This window comes from Quercus suber, unplaced genomic scaffold (genome assembly GCF_002906115.3).
Source record: "Quercus suber isolate HL8 unplaced genomic scaffold, Cork oak 2.0 scaffold_136, whole genome shotgun sequence".
Lineage (NCBI taxonomy): Eukaryota > Viridiplantae > Streptophyta > Magnoliopsida > Fagales > Fagaceae > Quercus > Quercus suber.
In genome coordinates this window covers 554526-579103 of record NW_027069598.1, presented here as the reverse complement: position 1 = coordinate 579103, position 24578 = coordinate 554526, and the positions used below count along the sequence as shown (strand labels likewise).

Genomic DNA, 24578 nt, shown 5'->3' with positions numbered 1-24578 from the left:
GTTGATCTAATCAAAATTTTAGACAGGATTCTTAATATATATATATATATATATATATAGCAACTTTTAAATAGATTAAAATTGGCATTCTATTATACTGTCTTATTCAACTGCAGAGGGTGAACTCAAAAACAACACCATCTCTGGCTACTGCAAAAGTATTACACGCTAGACTCTTTCCACTGGTCCTAACAGTAAATTAGGACCACTAATTTTATTGGCACATACAAAAACTACCATATATGACAACTTCAATCTTACATCACATAGCCAACATATAGTTATAGCACAACAGTCTTTTGAGATTTGCTTGATCAACAAACCCTTTATTTGAACTGAGAAGGAATATAGCCTAGACACCCTCAGCAATTTTTTTTTTTTTTTTGAAAACAAACTGAACCTTTCATTCATAACAACCAAGCAAAGTTACATTGAATAAAACAGAGCACAAGCTACAGAACAGAGCATAACAAAAAAAGGAACACAGCAACAACCTAGACCACAACTTAGACGACTTTAACCTGTTCCCTCAGCAATTGATCATAGTATTTAGCACGGGAACATGCCAATATTGTCTACTAGAAATCGTCAATATTGATAGCCACTATAGGACTTGATACTACGTGGCTATCTTGATCTATCCATTTGAGAAAACCATAAATTACCCTTTGAGAAAATTTTCTATCGAGCTCAATGCTCACAACAAAACTTCGAGTCTGATATTTGCGGGTGAATGTAAGAGTCGTTGGTTTAACACTTACTTTCAATCCGGTGGGAATGTTCCAATATGCCCGGTAAACAGCTTTATCGTTTCCAACATTTGTCACAACCCTGCCAAAGTTCATTGCCACTGGATATATGGTTTTGGTTGTGAGTGCGGCCGTGAAAGAGGGATAGTTTAGATCATCATTAGATTTGTTGCTGCAACTCCATTGAGGTCGTCTAATGAGAGCACTCATTTGCTCCTTAGTGTGTTCCACGCCACACAGAAAATCAACATAATCTTGGAAACCCATGTCATAGATGAGTCCTGGATCCATCGCTTTATTCGGATCGATGTGGCCAGCCCCAAACTCCAGAGGGGAGCCTAATTCATTTGTAAATTCGCTTTTAATAATTGTGCCAGTATTGTCCATGGCATAGGCTGTGGTCATCATAGCCGACCGGATAGCTGCTGGGCTCCACTCTGGATGGACTGCTTTCAGTAAAGCTCCAACGCCAGCAACATGTGGTGTTGCCATTGATGTGCCCGACATGAGTTTATAATCTGTAACCAAATCATAGTTTCCGACTTTGATGGACTCGGGTACAGACGCGGCTAAAACATCAACTCCTGGAGCAATAATATCTGGCTTTAAAACTCCTGGACTGATTGGATTTGGACCTTTTGAAGAGAAACTGGCCACTTGAGGGGCAGGCTTTGTACCCAACCTCGTTAACACAAAACTCATGTCTTTCACTTTCGGGTTTTTCACCCTTTTCACATACTCTTTAACCAAAGTCCCCGAACCAGTTGGCAAAATAAGGCTCGGAAAGCTGTTTTCTGGCAACATGAGGTACTTCTCATGTGATAATGGTAAGAATAAATCTGTGATGATAGCCGCCGAAGCACCTGCCCTTTCAACCTCCTCAATTTGTTGAGAAACATTTGACCCTGAGTAATCACAGATGACTGCCTTTCCAGCAACCTCCTTTCTATCCAATGTTCTGTCCATGCAAATTGCTTTACTCACGTTGTCTTTGCCATAGTACAAAGGCAAATCAGTAAAGAAAACGCTCTTTGGAAAGTATGATGTACCTTCAATGGAAACCCCATTTTTTAGAGTCATTTTTGCATTGAAACTTCGATCAAGTGTGCCAGCCCCAACAGTTGTGATCCAAGGTGCTACATTGTCTACTATTTTAAAATGACGATCATTGCCGGCAGCACAAACAACAAAAATCCCTTTCTCAATTGCTGAAAGAGAACCCAAGGCAATATCATTATTGAAATAAGATGTCATATGAAAGCCAAGAGACAAAGACATTATATCAACCCCGTCAAGAATTGCTTGTTCCATGCTAGCAAGAACATCACACATTACACCGTGTCCGCCTTTTAGCCAAAGGGCTTTGTAGACAGCAAGACGTGCACGAGGAGCCATCCCAATGGCTGTGCCTCTTGCATATCCAAAGTAACTTACTCCAGGAACATTGTTACCAACTGCTGTGGATGCTGTGTGCGTTCCATGACCATCGAAGTCTCTTGGAGAAAGAAATTCGCCATTCAGGTTGTAACCCTGAGCTAGGATTCCTTTGTTATAAAATCGAGCCCCAATGAGTTTCTTGTTGCAGTTTGAAGGGCTAAAAGCCGTGCCATTCTCACACTTGCCCTTCCATTTTTCGGCACGGGTGGCATACCTTCGTCGTTAAAACTCTTGCTTTCTGGCCAAACTCCCGTATCAACCACGCCTACGATCACATCTTCTCCATACGAGGCAGTAGGCCAGATGCCAAAGTTTTGTTGTAGCCCAAGAAACTCAGGGGAGTGGGTTGTCATTGGCTTAACAAAGGACTCTGGGTTAGTGGCAAGGTGAGATGGAGATTCCTCAATCTCAGATAGCTGAGAGGGTGTGAGCCTAGCGCTAAAGCCGTGCATGACATGGTTGTATGAGTACAACAATAGTTCTTTGTCATCAGCAGGAGATGACGACAATGATTTTAGGATGGAACGATGCCATGACTCATGGGTTAAGAAAGATTCAGGCTTGTGAGTATGGTCCATGTGGATGATATATGTTTGGTAGTTTTCAGATTTGGACACTGCATTGACAAAAGTAAGCAAAAACAATAGCAAACAGAGTAGTTTACACTGTGAAATCAGATGGGAGAAACTCATCTTCATGGTTATGGTAGTGGTGGGCTATTGGACTTGGAAACAATGCTACTAGAAGGGCCAATATATAGGGTAATAACTTTAATGCATGCACTCACTTTTTTTGGTATGTGAAATATCTTAGAATCATCCTTTACATGGACACAAAAATAGAAGAAGTGGAATATCTTTTTTGTGGACTATCTTTTTTGTGAAATATCTTTTTTGTGGACCCCTTGTAAAATCCTGTCCAGTACGATCATCTTTTCTATGACAATTTGGTATCAAAAACTAATAATTCTACCAGTTAAAGCTCACTCGGGTCTACAAGCTGAACTCATTAACCTTTTTTCTTTTCTTTTTTCAAACCCAAATTAATCCTGATTTGACCGAAGCCAGAGAGTAGTAGTTCTAGAAATTTTGTTTAGAGGATTATTAAGAAATTAAAATTAATAAAAATGAAACTTGATATATCAAGTTATAGATCAAAAAAAAAATAGAACTTTTATAATTTTCTTTTACAAGTTTTTAAATTTTAAATTGTTACATAATAGTTCATTATGAGTATTTATTTCTAATATGAGTGACCTATCTATAAAAATTTGTGGCGTTTGAAGCTTTTGGCAATCAGGCTTATTGGATTGGCTTAAAGAAATAGCAACACTAATCATTAGAAGAAAAAAAAACAAAAACATAAAGGCTTCAATAAGAGGCAACAAGAGGAAAAGAGAAAAGACAGCGGAGCCTTGGATGCATCTGCATTGCACGATTTGACTCATGCTTCTTGAATTATTATCCACTCGGAATTTCATTCATGTAGATTTATGGTTTCAATTTAATTCTTTGATGTATGTTAAATCTGGGGTGTAATCCATCTCATTATGTGTTTATGCATCTTCAAAATTCAACTCTTTTTTTTTTTTTTTTTGCATCATATAAATTATAAAGAAGGAAAAAAAAAATTTTCTCCATGTCAATTCACTAGCCATCTAGAATTCATGTCTAGTCTAGGGTTGAATATTTGCATCTTTTTCTTTTTCCTTTTTTTTTTTTTTTGGAGAAAAAATACCGAACTTGAATATTAATAAAGAGCTAAAAAATCAGCAACTATAATAGAATCATCTGGTGGAACAAACTCCATCTAGACTAATAGAGGAAAAGAAAGCCTTGCTTTCTGGGCAGCTGCATTACCTTGCCTTACAGTATGAGAGAAAGTATATTCGCATCTTTAAAATGGCCCCATTGACTTTTTTGAATTTTCCATTAGAGGGTGGGAGAAATTTCAAGGTAGTTAATACCGTACTGGTACTGGCCATACTGGTCGGTATGTACCATACCGATATGTACACCGGTATCGAAACATCAACATTTTGTACCGATTTAAATACTGGCTGTACCGGCCATACTGACTAATTTCGGCAATACCGGCCGGTATAGAGAAAAGTTTTTTTTTTTTTTTTTTAAGTTTTGTAATTTTTGGATTTTGTTAGAGCAGAATGGTAACTTATTTGCATTAACTTATTAGTATTATTTGTTTTCTTAGTATGCAATGGTAACTTTTAAACTTTCTATTTTTTATATTGTGTTTTTTCTTTTTTTCTTTTAATTGATACCATGAATAATTTTTTCTTAAATGAGGAAATGTTTTATAGTAAACTTTTATATTTATTATATATATACATACACACACACTTACATAGATATGTAGATATATATATATATATATAATAGTAAACTCGAAATGATACACCGGTATTGACCGGTACCGAAATATATCGTTCCACTGGTGAAACCGATACAGCCTTGGGTACGAAATTGACTCTCTTAAGAAATTTACAATTTAAAAAAAAAAAAATACTAACAGCCCCCTCTAAAAAAATAAAATTAAAAAATTAAAAAAAAAAAAAACCTTCAATTTTTCATAATTGATCCTTGAAACTTCTGAACCAGTCTATAAAAACCCTAAAAAAAAATTTAATTAAATTGGTACAAATACAACAAACCCAAAAAATAATACAAAATAACAAGGCCTTAATGACCCCAAAAAAAAAAAAAGTCTTCAATTACAAACCCCTAAGACTCAGTATAAAAGAAAAAATAAAATAAAAGGAAAAGTAAAAACCTAGATGTCTCTTACGGTTGCAATGCACACCAGACCCAATCATGCCACCAATCACCACGTGGACTCTATGCCTTGAGCAGTGCTAGTGTGCTACTCAAGGCATCGAGTCCACATGGTAATTGTGTTTCTGAGCTTGTACTTTTGTTTTCCTTGAATAGATTGTGTGTTCAATTTGGGTTGGTTTCGTTGAAGGAGATGTTCTGCTTGTGTTCTTGTATTGTGTTCTTGTATTTTGGAACATGTTGTGTTTGATTTTGAATTTTCTGAATTTGTGTTTGAATTTGAATTTGCTGGGTTTGTATTTTGTTTTGTTTTGTTTTGTATTTCTTAATTTAATTAAAATTTCAATCAAACTTTTTTTGTTGGTAGTTTTTGGCTATAGTGGCGTTTTGAAATGCTACTATAGCCAATTTTAAAAAAATATATATATAAGGGTCTATAGCCGCATTTTTAAAACGCGGCCTATGTAAACCCTGTAGCTACGTTTTAAAAACGTGGCTAAAATAGTTCCTATAGCCGTGTTTAGAAAAAGGGGCTATAGACCTATTGGACTTATAGTTGCAGTGTATAGGCCACGTCTTAAAATGCAGCTATAAACCAAATGAACCTAACCACATTTTTAGGAGCTATAGCCGTGTTCTAAAAACGCAGCTATAGGACGCATTGTTTGTAGTGAGCACCAATGACAGCCATGGACGATTGCCGTCAGCTCACAAGGCCCTTCACTGGATGATGATGATCGCCAATAGCTAAACCAAACCTATGTCTCCCTCTCTATCTCTATTTGTTGTACTCTACATGTTTGAGTTTAAAACAATAGTAGTTAATGGCTTTGATCTTTTCTCCTTTGTGGATTGTGGCTGAATGAAAGGCTAGGATTTGTGCTGCTGTGTGAGTGGCTTGTGGGTTTGTACCATTGGATATAATACTGATTCTTTTATATTTAAATCTATTATACGTTTGAATTTGTGCTGCTCTTTTCTTTTCTTTTTTTTTTTTTTTTTTTTTTTTTTTTTTTTTTTTTTTGAGATCCTCTTTCTAGCTAAATTAATAGTGTTACCCTAAGAATTTTGTTATATTTAGTTGAAAAAAATTTCTGGCTTGGCCATTATTTCTATTCATCATGCAGATATGGAGTAAGTAGATTTGTTTATTCACAGATATGTTTTTTTTTTCCTATTGTTTGTTTGTTAATAAATGAATTGTTTATATTAGCTGGTATATCCTAGCTAGGAAACCAAGATGGGTGAGACGTGGTGTCTAAAGCCTTTTTAACTTAGCAAATTTAACTGGTTTTAAGCCTTTTTATGTTGCGTTTCTCACATTAAATATGGTGTTTAAAAAGAAATAAAAGACAACTAAGTACAACTTCAGCCTATATATTATATATTGCTCATTGTTCTACTAATATTGCAAAAAATGTTTGGGTTATATAAATTTTTTTTCTCCTTATCTTTAATATAATGGATTGAAGGCTAGAAAATTAACGGATTAGCCAGATATATAGAAATATCACTAATTATTAGATCACAGCTAATAGGTAACAGAGTGGTGCATATATTGCACCTCGTTACATTTTTTATGTAATTCATAGTCAATCGTATTAATGAAGTTGGTATAAAAAATTGTTCTAAGACTTATTATGTGGATATAGATAGTTAAATATCAATTTTTAGAGATCATGTTTCTCTCTTGGAGAAATGAGACACCAAACTATGCAATTGGAGCAGAAAATGACTTGTAAGACATTTTGAGGTACTTTATGTTGCTTAATTGAACCCTCCGTTATTTTGATGAAAATAACCCTCCGTTGTTTGGTATAATGCTTCCAATTTTTTTTCAAGATAAGTGTGCTCAATGGTTACTCAACTTATTAACCAATATAAAAAAAGAGGATAATGTCATAAGAGATGTTTAATTGGGTCATGTCTTTCCTCCAAAAAAAAAAAAAAAAAGGGTCATGTCTACTATTTGCAAATAGAAAATGTTACTTTGCCATAATTGGCTGGACAAGCTGGCTCTATTTAATACGTTCGACTCTCCATGTAACCCTCCCATCCCATGGATGCAACATCACAATGTAAAACAAGTGCATTCAAAGAGATATACGATGGAAAAATAAAAAGGGTTTTTTTTTTTTTTTTTTTTTTTTATATATAAATTTGAGACCTATTTGTCCTTTGAAGTGGGTCTAAGTTGGGACATGTTCTTTTTATGATTAACATCATGCGATCACTTGTTTAAAGACCATTAAATAATGTAATTGACTCCTAAAATACCCGCTCAAATTAACATGGTTTAAAATGATAAAATCATTGAGTTCCACGTAGGAAATGAATTGGATATTGAATGGGTTTATATAATATATATAATTTGGCTATTGGGTGGACCCCAAGGGATACCCCACTATAATGTAAGGGAAAAGACCTACTCAATGGTTGTTCCACCACACATGTACTAGGACTGCCCTCACCGCATTGAGGTAATTTTGCATGTCCCATTTGGTAGTTTTTGCATTCAAATATATATATATATATATAGAGAGAGAGAGAGAGAGAGAGAGAGAGAGAGAGAGAGAGAGTTTTTTTTTCATGATACACAAAGATTACAGTACTTCAATTCTGTGTTGTTTTTAAATTATACATGTGAATAACTTTATCAGTTGCTATTACGGTTGGAAGAAATTCCTTAGATGTAGAGGGTTAATTACCACATTAATCACATCACCAGATAAAGCAATAATCAATTATATAGAGGGTAACAAAATTGTACATTGTTTGGTGAGTGGTAAGTTCTAAAGATATAGGATTAAATGTTTAGAATCTCAATTTGTATATATGTTGGCAAACCGAGAACAAAAACATATCTAGGTTAGGTGTTAGACATTACTCAAAGTGGTTCAAGTTAAGACCCAAGAATATATAAGCCGCAGGAAAAAGAATTGAAATTCTGTGAATCTCGACCAATCAAATATTACAGAAAAATAATTTCTACGGAATTTAAATCAGGCCCAAGCCCGCGAAAAGGTTTAGAGTTTCAATTCAACACTCCTATGTAAAAAAGGAAAACCATAACTGCGTTTTGAAGATTCTTGGAAATCTTGTGAGTTACTCCTGTGAGATTAAGAGGTTCTGTACATTCTAACTCTAAAAGTGTCTACTGGAATAAAATCTACAATCAAGTGATGGTGGAATCTAGTTGCTGCAAAATCAATAAGTCGTAATATAAAACCTTTGATTGGAATCTCAAAGTCACAAACGTGGGAGTTTGTGTTCTGCAAATCCAAGAGAGAAGGAGTCCGTAGATTTGGAGCTTGCATGTGGTCGTGTCAATAAGTTACTACTGGAGGTAGCAATAGATTTAGAGTTAAATCTTATTGTATAAACTTCAATTCTCTTCTAGTGGATTTATTTTACTTTGAAGACAGTTAAGTTAAATCCTCCCTAAGTTTTTACCTTGAAACGGTTCGTTTCAATGGTTTTCCTAGGGATCATATTGTGTTTCTTTATTTTTTCGCTGCTGTGCATGATATGATTTATCTTTGTTTAACCTAAATATCATAATTAATCTAAGTAATTACTTGGCTAATTTATTAGGTTAAATAATCTGTTTTAATGGGTCTAAACAAACAAACAGTGAGAATAGCAGCTAATTTGCCAGATATTGTTGTATGGATAGAGGATGTTCCAACATCAATTTTTCCTATTGTTCAGACTGATTTAAGCCCTTTTTGAAATAATAAGCAACCTTCTTTCATTAAAAAAAATATATATATATATACACGAAAAAAAAAAAAAAAAAAGACGCAAGATATGGTAACTGTTTGGTCATTCTACTCAAACTCACATTTTCATATTTTAAATAACATTACATACATTTTCACACACTTTTTCACCCACATGTATTTCAAAAAATTACAAAAAATTACAAAAATCTCATCTCAAATTACTCTACCAAACACCCCAATGCCTGAACTTTTAAGAAAATTAAAATTGGCTTACTTTCATACTATATTTTTCAATTGCAGAGGTTGAACTCTAAAATAACACCATTAATTTGAATTATCAAAAAAAAAACACCATTAATTTGCTACGGCAAGAGATTTATACGGCAGACTCTTTTCACTCGTTGTAACAGTAAATTACAACCACTCATTTTGTTAACGCACTTAGAGCATTCCCATCAGCTCTCTAAAAAAAAATGTCATTTTGACACATCAAAAACTTACTTTACCATTTTAGCCCATCATTTTACAACATACAATTTATCAGATGTTCTATTATTCTATTCTAAACATTAAAATAATATATACAACACATTAAAATATCATTAAAAAAAAATTCAGACAGTAATATATACTACACAGTCCCCCACCACCACCACCACTATCCATAGTAGCCCACCCCTACAACCACCACAATCCACGACTGCCGACAACCATAACCAAAACCCAAAATCAACCAACCAACCCACTACCACCGACCACCATAGCTAAAATCCAAAATCAACCAAATCACCAAAATCAGCACAACACCACCACCACTGCCCATAGCACGCCACTACCACTGCCCATCCGAGCCCACCCATTGCCCAACCCACCCATCAAACCACAGCGCTCTAAAAAAAAAAAAAAAAAAAACCATAGCCAAGACCCACAACCCATTCAAACCCAAGCCTCAAACATCGATTCAACAAACCCATGCCCACAACGGTAAAACCCAGACCCACAGCGAGCAAGCCCACCATCCATGGCGAGAAAATCTCACCCACGACACACGACAAGCAACAGTGGCGAGCTTGGGCGGTCTGTCTCTCGGCGTGGCCAGACGGCGATGACAATGCTAGATGGAGAGAGAGAGAGATGGGTTGCAGACGGAGAGACCGAGAGAGAGAGAGAGAGATGAGTGAGATAGGAGAGAGACATCTGATAGGAGGAGAGAGAAAAAACGAATTAAATAAGCCAAACAGTGTTTGGCATTCTTGTCCGTACGCTCTCATATTTGAGAGCGTACTGTAGCATGTCTCAAAATTTTGAGACATTTAGCACAGCTGATGAGAGTTTGTTTTTGTGTTTAGTATGCCAAATATGTCAAATATTTAGCATTTGACACATTTGAGAAAGCTGGTGAGAATGCTCTAAAAGCTTTCCTACCAACTTCAATCTCGTCTCATTCTCAAAAAAAGAAAAAAAAAAAAAAAAAAAAAAAGAAGGTAAAAACGCACATAAAAGCTTCCCTACCAACTTCAATCTCGTCTCATTCTCAAAAAAAAAATAATATTAATAATAACGCACATAAAAGCTTTCCTACCGATTTCAATCTCGTCTCATTCTCAAAAATAAATAAATAAATAAATAACGCACATAAAAGCTTCCCTACCAACTACATTCTCAGAAATAAATAAATAAATAAATAACGCACATAAAAACTTCCCTACCAACTTCAATCTCGTCTCATTCTCAAAATAAATAAATAACGCACCTAAAAGCTTCCCTACCAACTTTAATCTCATCTCATTCTCAAAAAAATAAAAAATAAAATAAAAATAAATAAAAAACCCTTCAATCTCGTCTCACAATTGGTTTCTTTTTGGATTCACATCCCGTGCAATACCTAGGGTATTGCATGGGGTGCAATAGTTCTAATATCAACCATTGATTTAATCCAATGGTTGTAAAGGGCTGCCACGTCATCGATCCGTGTCTCATTATTTTTTTTCTCCACTTTTTCCCACTTCACTTCTCTTTCTCTTTCACTTTCAGATTCACCAAATTTCAAAAAATTTCTCTTCCACCAAACCTTGTCGTACGTGGGACACCGGCGTCGAATCTTCATGATCATGGCTACAAATGGAAGCTTCTGAGGCCCACACGACCACCACCAGCGGTGCTTGCCGGCCTGACCTTCTCCTCTCCCAACGTCTCCCTGTTTTCTCGTTCTCTCAAGTCCAGCTGTGGCCAAGCTTCTGGTTGCCCCTTCTCTGGCAATGCTTCTCAGCGGCATCACCAGCGTTGGTGGCCGTTGGGTCCTCATTTTCTCCTTAATTTATTTTCTCTTCTATTTTTTTTTCTCTTTATGTTTGCTTTTAAACATGACTGAAACCCATGTTTTTGTTTTTTTTTTAGTTTTGATTAGTTCGATATTGGGTTTTCTTGATGCATGTAAAGTCTGGTGTTTTTTCTTGGGTTGGATTTTTTGGGTATGGCAGAATGTTCAATTGGCAATACCCCCATGTTCTATTTTATTTTAATGTTGATCTTGGAAATGCGTAGAAGATGTTTGTGAAAATGTCCATTAGAAACTTTGAAGTAATGTTTCTTGGCTGAAGCTTGACCCATTTCCCTTTCCTTGGCTGAAGCTTGACCCATTTATCTCAAATTTCTTAGTTTCTTTCATTGAAACATTACTATGCTTCTTAGCTTAATAATAATTTTTGAAATTGGAATTTATCATGGTGTATCAGTTTTTTCTCATTGTCTTAGTTTGTTATATTTTATAGTTTTCTCTCATTGTCTTAGTTTGTTACTATCATGTTTATTTTATTTTAAAGTTGATTTGGAAATGTGCGGAAGATGTTTGTCAAAAAATCTATTTGAAACTTTGAAGTTAAGCTAATTTATATGCATATTGTGCAGTCTTGAGGGAGGTCATCAGATCGTGAAATGCACCAGGATGCTCCCCCAATAGGTTGATTCTTTTCATTTCATAGCTAACAAGAGAGGGATCTAGGCTCTAGCTAAGGTGAGGAACAGAGTTAACGGTTGATTCGTTTCACTTCCTACACCAAGAAGACTGTCAAGTTCTTGTTTTTTCAATTTCAATTGGCCAATTCCATTTCCAATCTTGACTATGGGGAATCCAAGAATCAACTAATGGATTTTTCAACAATAATGTATCTTGTATTTATCACCATGTATCTTCTGCAAACGGGGAAAAAAAAAAAGAATGAAATGGACTTGTTCTGGCCAGGGTGTTGTGTTTTTGCCTTCTGTTGTTGCTACGGAATTGAATAGCTGAACAAGTTTTTGCATCTTCATATTATAGCTGATTTTGTGCTGGTAAGCTGATTTTGTGTTGACAAATATATGTAATGTATACAATTTTATTTGTGTTAAAAGCTTTCTTAACGCATTTCGAATTTTTATCTAGACTGAATGGAGTTGTTATTTGTGTATGAATTTGCTTAGAGCAAGTACTAATATTGCCGATGACTCAAAAACACAAATTATATTGAAGAGTTTACTTGACTCTTTATTCTTTTGAAAACAAGGAATACATATCAAGAGTCTTCAAAAGATGCTTGGCCAATTTTACAATCAAAATTCAATTCAAGAGAGTAGACAAGAAATGAATTTGATCTAAAAATGAACAGAACTTTATTAGAATGTACACTTTGCCACAAGGCCATATAATAACAGTTTTGTTGAAATATACACTTTGTTAACAAGAAACAAATCTTCCCATCATCATAAATTCATAATACACAATTCCCACAAAAGAAAAAAAGAAGAAGGTCTTGTAAGCTTCAAGATCAAGTTCTTTGACAACCGTAAGCGGCATGACCTTCTCATTAAGTTCCAGCTAGTGTGCCTCCTGCCTGCTCATTAAGTTCCAGCTAGTGTGCCTCCTGCTTCTTGACTGTACATTATGAATGTAACTATAAGTTTATAACTAAGTCACACATTACATGCATAGACATAAGCAAAGTAAACCTTTTAAATTTAAAGAAGCCTACATAACCTCAGTGGCTTTCAATGTTCCAATCTAAAAGAATTATTTATTTATTTTTAACTTTTACATATATTTAACAAATCTTGGAATTACAACTTCCCCCACCCCTCCATAGGTTTTGCTAGCATAAATATTTCCAGTTCTTAAAGAGATTTGTTGTTCTACCATTGACAAAGAAGCCCTTTTACTTCCACCCATGTAGTCAAAATGGAATTTCAACAAGCATGTTGTTCATTTGTATATACAAGAATTTAGGGAAATAAAAATCACAATGTGACCAACAACTTTATTTTAACCATTGGAAAATCCTTTTAACACAAAAACCAAAATTTTGATTTCCATCTCTTTGTGGGTGCATTTCGCAAAAATTATCTAGAAACTCTTTGACCTATACTACATGTTCAAGAGAAAAAAAAAATAAAAATGACCATATACGTAGCAGTAAGCTAATTGAAAAGAAGTTTTTATTTCATTTCCTAGGCTATGCAGTCATGAAAAGTCTAAAATCCAAAGAAAACAAAGGAAACAAGAACAAGACAGAGGTATTAGTGAAATGTTCTTGTTGCTCTCACTGTTGCGCAATACAGAAAAAATAGACAAAATTTCAAACACCTGAACATTGAAATAATTTTTATGAGCTATTGAATCATTGAGTGGTAAAAAAGTGTCAACATTTGACCGTGCATAAGGTGCTAGTCATCTTTAACTTTTCTCTGCAACTAAAGGAAACCCAAATGCAAGAATGTAAAGACAATATTTGTGCACATTACTAACCAAAAAAAAAAAAATACTAGCTAATAACAGGGGAATTCAGACAGAAAAAGACCAATAGAAGATAATAGAACTCTATAAAAGAAAATAAACAAGTATGCACATATCCAACAAGATATGAATATTAATAAACAAATGAAGTCACATTATTAGAAGACTAAATCTCATCCCTTTTCCCATCAAAAAAAAAAAAAAATCTCATCCCTTTTACCCCAAAATCGGTAAGCAAACAAGAGGAAAAAAAAACCTACATACCAAAACAACAGAAATTGACAAAAACCCCCAATTATTTTTATCATCAGTGAGCTTAACATTACTTCAAAGTTTCTAATAGACATTTTCACAAACATCTTCTACGCATTTCCAAGATCAACGTTAAAATAAAATAGAACATGGGGGTATTGCCAATTGAACATTCTGCCATATCCGAAAAATCCAACCCAAGAAAAATCACCAGACTTTACATGCACCAAGAAAACCCAATATCAAACTAATCAAAAAAAAAAAAAAAAAAAAAAGGGTTTCAGTCATGTTTAAAAGCAAACATAAAGAGAAAAAAAAAATAGAAGAGAAAATAAATTAAGGAGAAAATGAGGACCCGACGGCCACCAACGCTGGTGATGCCGCTGAGAAGCACTGCCAGAGAAGGGGCAACCAGAAGCTTGGCCACAGCTGGACTTGAGAGAACGAGAAAACAGGGAGACGTTGGGAGAGGAGAAGGTCAGGCCGGCAAGCACCGTTGGTGGTGGTCGTGTGGGCCTCAGAAGCTTCCATTTGTAGCCATGATCATGAAGATTTGACGCCGGTGTCCCACGTACGGCAAGGTTTGGTGGAAGAGAGAAATTTTTTGAAATTTGGTGAATCTGAAAGTGAAAGAGAAAGAGAAAGGAAAGTGAAGTGGGAGAAAGTGGAGAAAAAAAATAATGAGACACGGATCGATGACGTGGCAGCCCTTTACAACCATTGAATTAAATCAATGGTTGATATTAGAACTATTGCACCCCGTGCAATACCCTAGGTATTGCATGGGATGTGAATCCTTTCTTTTTATCTTCGCTGATATTGCTAAGAATAAGATTCGTGCTTGTCTGCTTCCACTTTTGCATGTATCGAAAAAGCAAGCTTTTTTGTGACAGAATGTCTTTCTATGTTCCCTACGTAAAAAAAAGCTTCGTCTTGTGCTACCAAGTTTTCTATGACAGTGGAGAAAAGTTCTACCTGGAAAATTTTGAATAGATGGAAATATCTATTTGTACGATAATTTAAGTAATGATTGGAAAAGTTTCTTTAGGAATTTTGTGGCACGCATGGATGTACGGCCTTAATCTCATCTGGATATTATCAGTATATACCACCCTTTGCATGGACCCCCCAAAAAAGGTTGAATGTCTATTTTGGGATCTGTGTACCGCATGTAAAAAGCCTTGGTATTGTATGATTATCTTTTCTATGACATAAAAAATTTTAATAAATAAATAAATAAAATAATCCGCCCCAGGAAGGGTGGCCCAATTGGTGTGGGATCCGCAGACAAGTTTATGGTCCCTTGTTCGAGTCGTGGCGAGTATCATGTGGGAGGTAGTTTTCCTGGCTTGCATTGTGTCCCATCCACTGGCTTTCTTAGGGTGCTAGGGTGAAATCTGTGACACGCCGGTCATAGTAGCTATGACTCAATTTAACATTCTCTAGCGAAAGATGCCCCTATTAAGTCACGCCCTAAAAAGTAAGTCATATATGGTCGTCTCCACCCCCTTTTTGTTTATCCAAAAAAAAAAAAATCTATGGCAAGTTCATGAATATATGGCATTGTCTATTTCTACAAAACTTAAAGCAATTAATAATGGAAACTTTTCTTAAAAAATTAGTGGCGATGGAGCTTATTGGATAGGCTTATACTATGTTTGGAAGTTTGGGGGAGAGAGAAGAGCAGAGGGAAGTAGAGGAGAGGGGAGTAGAAGGGAATTGTTATTTTCCATATTGTTTGGATGTTTTTAAAATTAAATAATGGTGAGAGGAATAATTAGCACTTTCTCTTGTTTGGATGAAATCATTAAATAGACAAATTCTGGATGGGAAGGAGAGGAAATTATTAAATATATTTAAATAGACAAATTTACCCTTATATGAAAATGGACTTGCAACATTGGTTTATGATTAATATGATTAATTTGTTAAATTAAATAATTATGATTGTAATGTGCAATATATATATATATATATTTATATTTTCTTTTATGATTCGAATTAAATAATCAACATTGGTCTATGACTAAATATATATTTTTTCTTTTTTATACTAAAAAAATCCATTCTTAATTGATAATAATTAAAATAAGAAAAAATGTTTGGTTTGTTTGTTTACTGAAAAAATCAATAAAACATTGAATTTTGAGTGTTTCTTTCATTTATTATTACTATTTTTAGTATTTTTTATTTTTTTTAGTTCGTGAATTTATCATTAAGAACAAAGATATTGTTGAAGTCTAAATAAAAATAATAGCACCAAAATTCCCTATTCCAACCAATTCTGTCGCACCATTCAGGAAACAACAACATTTCCCAAACAAGAACAGCACAAATACCCAAGTCTTTCTCATTTGAAATGTCAATAAAAATTTTGGGTTGGTATGCATTACAAAACTTTCCAGATGCATAGGAATTTATCCATGACATCCACTTCCTCAGCCGTATTAACACTTTTATTTCTCACCCTTTTTGTTTCATAGGTAAGAAGAACTTTTATTTCTCACACTAATTAGAACAAATCAATTCCACTCCCAAGGTACCTACATCAAAGGGCTACATGGCTGGGAAAAGAATCTCTGAAATGGGGTTGGTTATTAATATCAAATTGAGACTATTTTCTTACAACAACTGTTCTGATGAGGATAGTATGTTTCAGACTGATATTAGCTTTTTTTCGAAATAATAAGCTGCCTTCTTTCTTTAAAAAAAAAAAGACGCAAGATATGGTAACTGTTTAAATGCCTGAACTTTTAGGAGGATTAAAATTGGCTTACTTTCATACTGTAATTTTCAATTGCAGAGGTTGAACTCTAAAATAACACCATTAATTTGAATTATTAAAAAAAAAAAAACATTAATTTGCTACGGCAAGAGATTTATACGGCAGACTCTTTTCACTCGTTGTAACAGTAAATTACAACCACTCATTTTGTTAACGCACATAAAAGCTTCCATACCAACTTCAATCTCGTCTCATTCTCCCAAAAAAAAAAAAAAACTTCAATCTCGTCTCGCAATTGGTTCCTTTTTGTCTTCTCTAATATTGCTAAGAATAAGATTTGTGCTTATCTGCTTCCACTTTTGCATGTATCGAAAAAGGCTAGCTTTTCTGTGACAGAATGTCTTTTCTATGTTCCCCATGTAAAAAAAGGCTTCGTCTTGTGCTATCAAGTTTTCTATGACAGTGGAGAAAAGTTCTACCACAAATTTGTGAATAGATGGAAATATCTATTTGTACGATAATTTAAGTAATGATGGGAAAAGTTTCTTTAGGAATTTGTGGCAATGGAGCTTGTGGCACGCATGGATGTACGGCCTTAATCTCATCTGGATATTATCGGTATATAACACCCTTCGCATGGACCCCCAAAAATAGGTTGAATGTCTATTCTGTGATCTGTGTACCACATGTAAAAAGCCTTGGTATTGTATGATTATCTTTTCTATGACAATGTATCATCATAAAAAATTAAAATAAATAAATAAATAAAATAATCCGTCCCAAGAGGGGTAGTCCAGTTGGTGTGGGATCCCACAGACAAGCTTATGGTCCCTTGATCGAGTCGTGGCGGGTACCATGTGGGGGTGGTTTTCCTGGCTTGTTTTGTGCCCCATCCAACGGCTCTCTTGGGGTGCTAGGGTGAGGTTTGTGGCGTGCCGGTCATTGTAACTATGACTCAATCCAACATTCTCTAGCGAGGGATGCCCCTATTAGGTCACGCCCTAAAAAGTAAGTCATATATGGTCGTCTCTACCCCTTTTTGTTCATCAAAAAAAAAAAATCTATGGCAAGTTCATGCATATATGGCATTGTCTATTTCTACAAAACTTAAAGCAATTAATAATGTTCAAAAAAAAAAAAAAGCAATTAATAATGGAAACTTTTCTTAAAAAATTAGTGGCGATGGAGCTTATTGAATAGGCTTATGCTATGTTTAGAAGTTTAGGGGAGGGAGAAGAGTAGAGGGGAGTAGAAGAGAGGAGAGTAAAAGGGAAATGTTATTTTCCATATTGTTTGGATGTTTTTAAAATTAAGTAATGGTGAGAGGAATAATTAACACTTTCTCTTGTTTGGATGAAATCATTAAATAGACAAATTTACATAGACAAATTTTGGATGGGAAGGAGAGGAAATCATTAAATATATTTAAATAGACAAATTTACCCTTATGTGAAAATGGACCTGCAACATTGGTCTATGATTAATATTATTAATTTGTTAAATTAAATAATTATGATTGTAACGTGCAATATATTATATATATATATATATATATATATTTTTTTTTTATGATTCGAATTAAATAATCAACATTAGTCAATGATTAAATATATATATTTCTTTTTATACTAAAAAAATCCATCCTTAATTGATAATAATTAAAATAGGAAAAAATGTTTGGTTTGTTTGTTTACTGAAAAAATCAATAAAATATTAAATTTTGAGTGTTTATTTCATTTATTATTACTATTTTTAATATTTTTTATTTTTCTTAGTTCGTGAATTTATCATTAAGAACAAAGAGATTGTTGAAGTCTAAATAAAAATAATAGCACCAAAATTCCCTATTCCAACCAATTCTATCGCACTATTCAAGAAACAACAACATTTCCCAAACAAGAACAGCACAAATACTAAGTCTTTCTCATTTGAAATGTCAATAAAAATTTTGGGTTGGTATGCATTACAAAACTTTCCAGATGCATAGGAATTTATCCATGACATCCACTTCCTCAGCCGTATTAACACTTTTATTTCTCACCCTTTTTTTTCATAGGTAAGAAGAACTTTTATTTCTCACACTAACTAGAACAAATCAATTCCACTCCCAAGGTACCTACATCAAAGGGCTACATGGCTGGGAAAAGAATCTCTGAAATGGGGTTGGTTATTAATATCAAATTGAGACTATTTTCTTACAACAACTGTTCTGATGAGGACATTATGTTTAAAAATTGTTCCAAAAGAATCCATTATTGACCGTAATTCATCTGCCATTGCCAATAATCTTCCAGGGGACGCATTTTCAATCTCCTGCGTGTCCCAGTGACCAATTGGAGGAATTTTGAAGATTGGTAAAGATAAGCATCCAAATCATATCCGAAAGACTTCACTTTACTTACAAGGTCCGGGACATACTTGTTCCTTTCTTAGCAGTATGCATCTAGCACTATAATTCCAACTTGCTTTGTTGTCGTCGAAGTTTCCAATGGTGCAAAAGTTCTTATTGATAAAGAAGTTTCTGCTTTCCATCTTGTGAGAGTGAGAAATAAATAAAGGGAAAGAAGCTAAAATACAAGGCAAAAGGACCACAATCATTATACTACTAATCAAAAGGAATAAATTTGATAATAATGACAATTAACCATTCAATCATAAATATCCCATTTACTCTAATTTTGTTTTTTTTTAATATGTTCTTAACCATAACAAACATAATAAAATATGACATATAATGGCCTACTAATTATATAAATAAGAAAAGTGTACCAAGGCAGAAAGGAAATATAAAAAAAATCTAATTATGATTAATTTAATTGGGGTGTGTTTTGTATTATGCAAATCTTATAGCTAACAATTTTTTTTTAGGTTGATGACTAGGGTTCAAATAGTACTCCAATGGTAATGACACCTACTATCACATGCTTAAATCATATGATGATCATGCATCCGAATGTCCATTTAGATTTAGTCACCTAGGTTTAGGGATTCAATTCGTTCATGCATCTTAATTCTTAAATCTAGGGTTTAATGCATCTCATTATGTTTTCATGTATCTTAACAATTCAACATGTTTTGCGTTTTTTTTTTTTTTTTTTTTTTTTGCATCATATTAAATATAAAAAAGACATTAGGATTTTCTCTATGTCACTCAGTCACATGCAATCAATAATTCTGATGTAGGACACAATTTACTATTTAATTATTGTAATTTATTATTTTTGGTATTTTTCTGTAAAAAACGTTATTTTAGGTTTAGGTGATTTATTTCCTTATTTTTATGTGCATTTAATGCTTTTTAGGTTAAATTTGATTCCTGTTATGGTTAGGTATCAATTAGGAGTTATTTTAGATTATATTTTACAGTCAGTCAAGTTTTAAGGAGCCCTTAAATAGGCCCTTAAGTCTGTAAACGTTTTTCATAGTTTATTATCAATAAAAATTCAGACTTGTGTCTATTGTATTCTCTGGTGGATTCCAAACCTATCACCTTGTGGATTCAAGGAACCCCTCGTGGACTCGAGATTTACTACCTAGGAACTAACAGTTTAGTTTCTGTTCCATCAAGAGAGCATCGTGTGTGCTTTCTCTTCAGGCTTCCGCGACATCAGTTGGTATCAGAGCCTTGACTTACCCTGGTCTGATTGCTAACCGGCGAGACGGTAACCACCACCACAACAATGATGGCGGTGACGACGTCAACAACCCAGTCCTCACTAGGGCTGAGTTCCTCAAGTTTCGTGAAGAGGCTCGTGATGAGCAACAATTTCATGAAAAGAGTCAGAAAATTATGGGTGAAATCCAGCAAAAGATTGCTACTCTTCTTGCTAGGAAATCATCTCACAACAACAATGTTCAATATATTCAAAGACACACTCCTAACTACAAGAAAATTCCGTTTTTTGATGGAGATATGTGTAAGATGGATTTTATTGATTGGCTTCTTGATTTGGAAGGGTATTTTAATTTTTGGAAGATTTGTGATGAAGAAAAGGTGCGGCTTGCAACTAATAAATTAGACAATGAAGCAGAAGAATGGTGGGAAGATATTCAAATTGATAGAAAGCGACGAGGTAAGCATCCAATTCGCTCTTGGCAAAGAATGAAAAGAGTATTAATTGATTTATGGTTTCCTAATGACTATTATGATATACTAGATTATATAAATGTTGATTATAAATCTGTATATTCATATGAAAAGCAATATATTCAAAACCAAAATTATGACAGCCAAGTCCATGTGTCAAGTAAAGGAAAGGGTTTGAGGCTTGAGAAGAAGCAGCCTATTTCTAAAGAAAATTTTGAAGTGGTTAAAAAAGATCAAGATTTGCTACAAATTATTGAATTGAAGATTGAAAATATCACTTGTCAAAAATTTGAAGAAGAGGTCAAAGAAACGAAGGTTGAGTTGATTGTGAATAATGACAGGAATGAAGAGATGGTAATTATTGAGAACATTGTGGAAGATTCAATTCAGGTCAAATATGAGGATGAGTCCACAACTCACAATCCTCAGGTCTCAGTTGATTTGTTGAAGATGACTACACAATATGTTGATTTTCTTGGAGTAGAAAATTTTAATTTTACTATCAACCCTTTGTTGATTGATGTTGCAAATAAATTGAAGATAGATGAGAAGAAATTTTATGCTACACTTTATGACAAATTCAAGTTTCAGAACCAGATCAAGTTATTAAAACATTCAAAGTATTTGTTCATTTGGAGTGGAAGATTTCAGATTTCAAGAATGAACTCGAGGACGAGTTTATTTCAAGTGGAGGGGTCTGATGTAGGACAAAATATTCTAATTAATTTCTGTAATATTTTATATTTGGTATTTTTATGTAATTTTCGTTATTTTAGGTTTAGGTGGTTTATGACATCCACTTCCTCAGCCGTATTAACACTTTTATTTCTCACCCTTTTTTTTCATAGGTAAGAAGAACTTTTATTTCTCACACTAACTAGAACAAATCAATTCCACTCCCAAGGTACCTACATCAAAGGGCTACATGGCTGGGAAAAGAATCTCTGAAATGGGGTTGGTTATTAATATCAAATTGAGACTATTTTCTTACAACAACTGTTCTGATGAGGACAGTATGTTTAAAAATTGTTCCAAAAGAATCCATTATTGACCGTAATTCATCTGCCATTGCCAATAATCTTCCAGGGGACGCATTTTCAATCTCCTGCGTGTCCCAGTGACCAATTGGAGGAATTTTGAAGATTGGTAAAGATAAGCATCCAAATCATATCCGAAAGACTTCACTTTACTTACAGGGTCCGGGACATACTTGTTCCTTTCTTAGCAGTATGCATCTAGCACTATAATTCCAACTTGCTTTGTTGTCGTCGAAGTTTCCAATGGTGCAAAAGTTCTTATTGATAAAGAAGTTTCTGCTTTCCATCTTGTGAGAGTGAGAAATAAATAAAGGGAAAGAAGCTAAAATACAAGGCAAAAGGACGACAATCATTATAGTACTAATCAAAAGGAATAAATTTGATAATAATGACAATTAACCATTCAATCATAAATATCCCATTTACTCTAATTTTGTTTTTTTTTTAATATGTTCTTAACCATAACAAACATAATAAAATATGACATATAATGGCCTACTAATTATATAAATAAGAAAAGTGTACCAAGGCAGAAAGGAAATATAAAAAAAATCTAATTATGATTAATTAATTGGGGTGTGTTTTGTATTATGCAAATCTTATAGCTAACAATTTTTTTTAGGTTGATGGCTAGGGTTCAAATAGTACTCCAATGGTAATGACACCTACTATAACATGCTTAAATCATATGATGATCATGCATCCGAATGTCCATTTAGATTTAGTCACCTAGGTTTAGGGATTCAATTCGTTCATGCATCTTAATTCTTAAATCTAGGGTTTAATGCATCTCATTATGTTTTCATGTATCTTAACAATTCAACATGTTTTGCGTTTTATTTTATTTTTTTTTATTTTTTTTTCTTTTGCATCATATTAAATATAAAAAAGACATTAGGATTTTCTCTATGTCACTCATTCACATGCAATCAATAATTCTGATGTAGGACACAATTTACTATTTAATTATTGTAATTTATTATTTTTGGTATTTTTATGTAAAAACGTTATTTTAGGTTTAGGTGATTTATTTCCTTATTTTTAGGTGCATTTAATGCTTTTTAGGTTAAATTGATTCCTGTTATGGTTAGGTATCAATTAGGAGTTATTTTAGATTATATTTTATTGTCAGTCAAGTTTTAAGGAGCTCTTAAATAGGCCCTTAAGTCTGTAAACGTTTTTCATAGTTTATTATCAATAAAAATTCAGACTTGTGTCTATTGTATTCTCTGGTGGATTCCAGACCTATCACCTTGTGGATTCAAGGAACCCCTCGTGGACTCGAGATTTACTACCTAGGAACTAACAGTTTAGTTTCTGTTCCATCAAGAGAGCATCGTGTGTGCTTTCTCTTCAGGCTTCCGCGACATCAGTTGGTATCAGAGCCTTGACTTACCCTGGTCTGATTGCTAACCGGCGAGACGGTAACCACCACCACAACAATGATGGCGGTGACGACGTCAACAACCCAGTCCTCACTAGGGCTGAGTTCCTCAAGTTTCGTGAAGAGGCTCGTGATGAGCAACAATTTCATGAAAAGAGTCAGAAAATTATGGGTGAAATCCAGCAAAAGATTGCTACTCTTCTTGCTAGGAAATCATCTCACAACAACAATGTTCAATATATTCAAAGACACACTCCTAACTACAAGAAATTTCCATTTTTTGATGGAGATATGTGTAAGATGGATTTTATTGACTGGCTTCTTGATTTGGAAGGGTATTTTAATTTTTGGAAGATTTGTGATGAAGAAAAGGTGCGGCTTGCAACTAATAAATTAGACAATGAAGCAGAAGAATGGTGGGAAGATATTCAAATTGATAGAAAGCGACGAAGTAAGCATCCAATTCGCTCTTAGCAAAGAATGAAAATAGTATTAATTGATTTATGGTTTCCTAATGACTATTATGATATACTAGATTATATAAATGTTGATTATAAATCTGTATATTCATATGAAAGCAATATATTCAAAACCAAAATTATGACAGCCAAGTCCATGTGTCAAGTAAAGGAAAGGGTTTGAGGCTTGAGAAGAAGCAGCCTATTTCTAAAGAAAATTTTGAAGTGGTTAAAAAAGATCAAGATTTGCTACAAATTATTGAATTGAAGATTGAAAATATCACTTGTCAAAAATTTGAAGAAGAGGTCAAAGAAACGAAGGTTGAGTTGATTGTGAATAATGACAGGAATGAAGAGATGGTAATTATTGAGAACATTGTGGAAGATTCAATTCAGGTCAAATATGAGGATGAGTCCACAACTCACAATCCTCAGGTCTCAGTTGATTTGTTGAAGATGACTACACAATATGTTGATTTTCTTGGAGTAGAAAATTTTAATTTTACTATCAACCCTTTGTTGATTGATGTTGCAAATAAATTGAAGATAGATGAGAAGAAATTTTATGCTACACTTTATGACAAATTCAAGTTTCAGAACCAGATCAAGTTATTAAAACATTCAAAGTATTTGTTTATTTGGAGTGGAAGATTTCAGATTTCAAGAATGAACTCGATGACGAGTTTATTTCAAGTGGAGGGTCTGATGTAGGACAAAATATTCTAATTAATTTCTGTAATCTTTATATTTGGTATTTTATGTAATTTTCGTTATTTTAGGTTTAGGTGGTTTATGACATCCACTTCCTCAGCCGTATTAACACTTTATTTCTCACCCTTTTTTTCATAGGTAAGAAGAACTTTTATTTCTCACACTAACTAGAACAAATCAATTCCACTCCCAAGGTACCTACATCAAAGGGCTACATGGCTGGGAAAAGAATCTCTGAAATGGGGTGGTTATTAATATCAAGTTGAGACTATTTTCTTACAACAACTGTTCTGATGAGGACAGTATGTTTAAAAATTGTTCCAAAAGAATCCATTATTGACCGTAATTCATCTGCCATTGCCAATAATCTTCCAGGGGACGCATTTTCAATCTCCTGCGTGTCCCAGTGACCAATTGGAGGAATTTTGATGATTGGTAAAGATAAGCATCCAAATC

At 34.0% G+C, this 24578-nt stretch overlaps 1 protein-coding gene and 2 long non-coding RNA genes across 3 annotated transcripts; 1 reads left to right on the top strand and 2 right to left on the bottom strand.

The window, feature by feature from the left end:
• Nucleotides 1–190: 190 nt before the first annotated feature.
• LOC112009216 (subtilisin-like protease SBT1.8) lies at nt 191–2905 on the bottom strand. The gene is given in 2 exon segments (XM_065776531.1): nt 191–2383; nt 2386–2905. Coding segments are annotated over 2 exon segments (2304 nt in total). The 5' UTR covers nt 2885–2905; the 3' UTR covers nt 191–578.
• Nucleotides 2906–10558: 7653 nt separating this feature from the next.
• Nucleotides 10559–12113, top strand: LOC136068827 (uncharacterized). Its single transcript, XR_010630148.1, has 2 exons — nt 10559–11000; nt 11611–12113. It is a non-coding gene; the product is annotated as an uncharacterized LOC136068827 (long non-coding RNA).
• Nucleotides 12114–12384: 271 nt separating this feature from the next.
• Nucleotides 12385–14889, bottom strand: LOC112009283 (uncharacterized). Its single transcript, XR_010630147.1, has 2 exons — nt 14076–14889; nt 12385–12613 (listed from the first exon to the last, which is right to left on the bottom strand). It is a non-coding gene; the product is annotated as an uncharacterized LOC112009283 (long non-coding RNA).
• Nucleotides 14890–24578: the final 9689 nt, after the last annotated feature.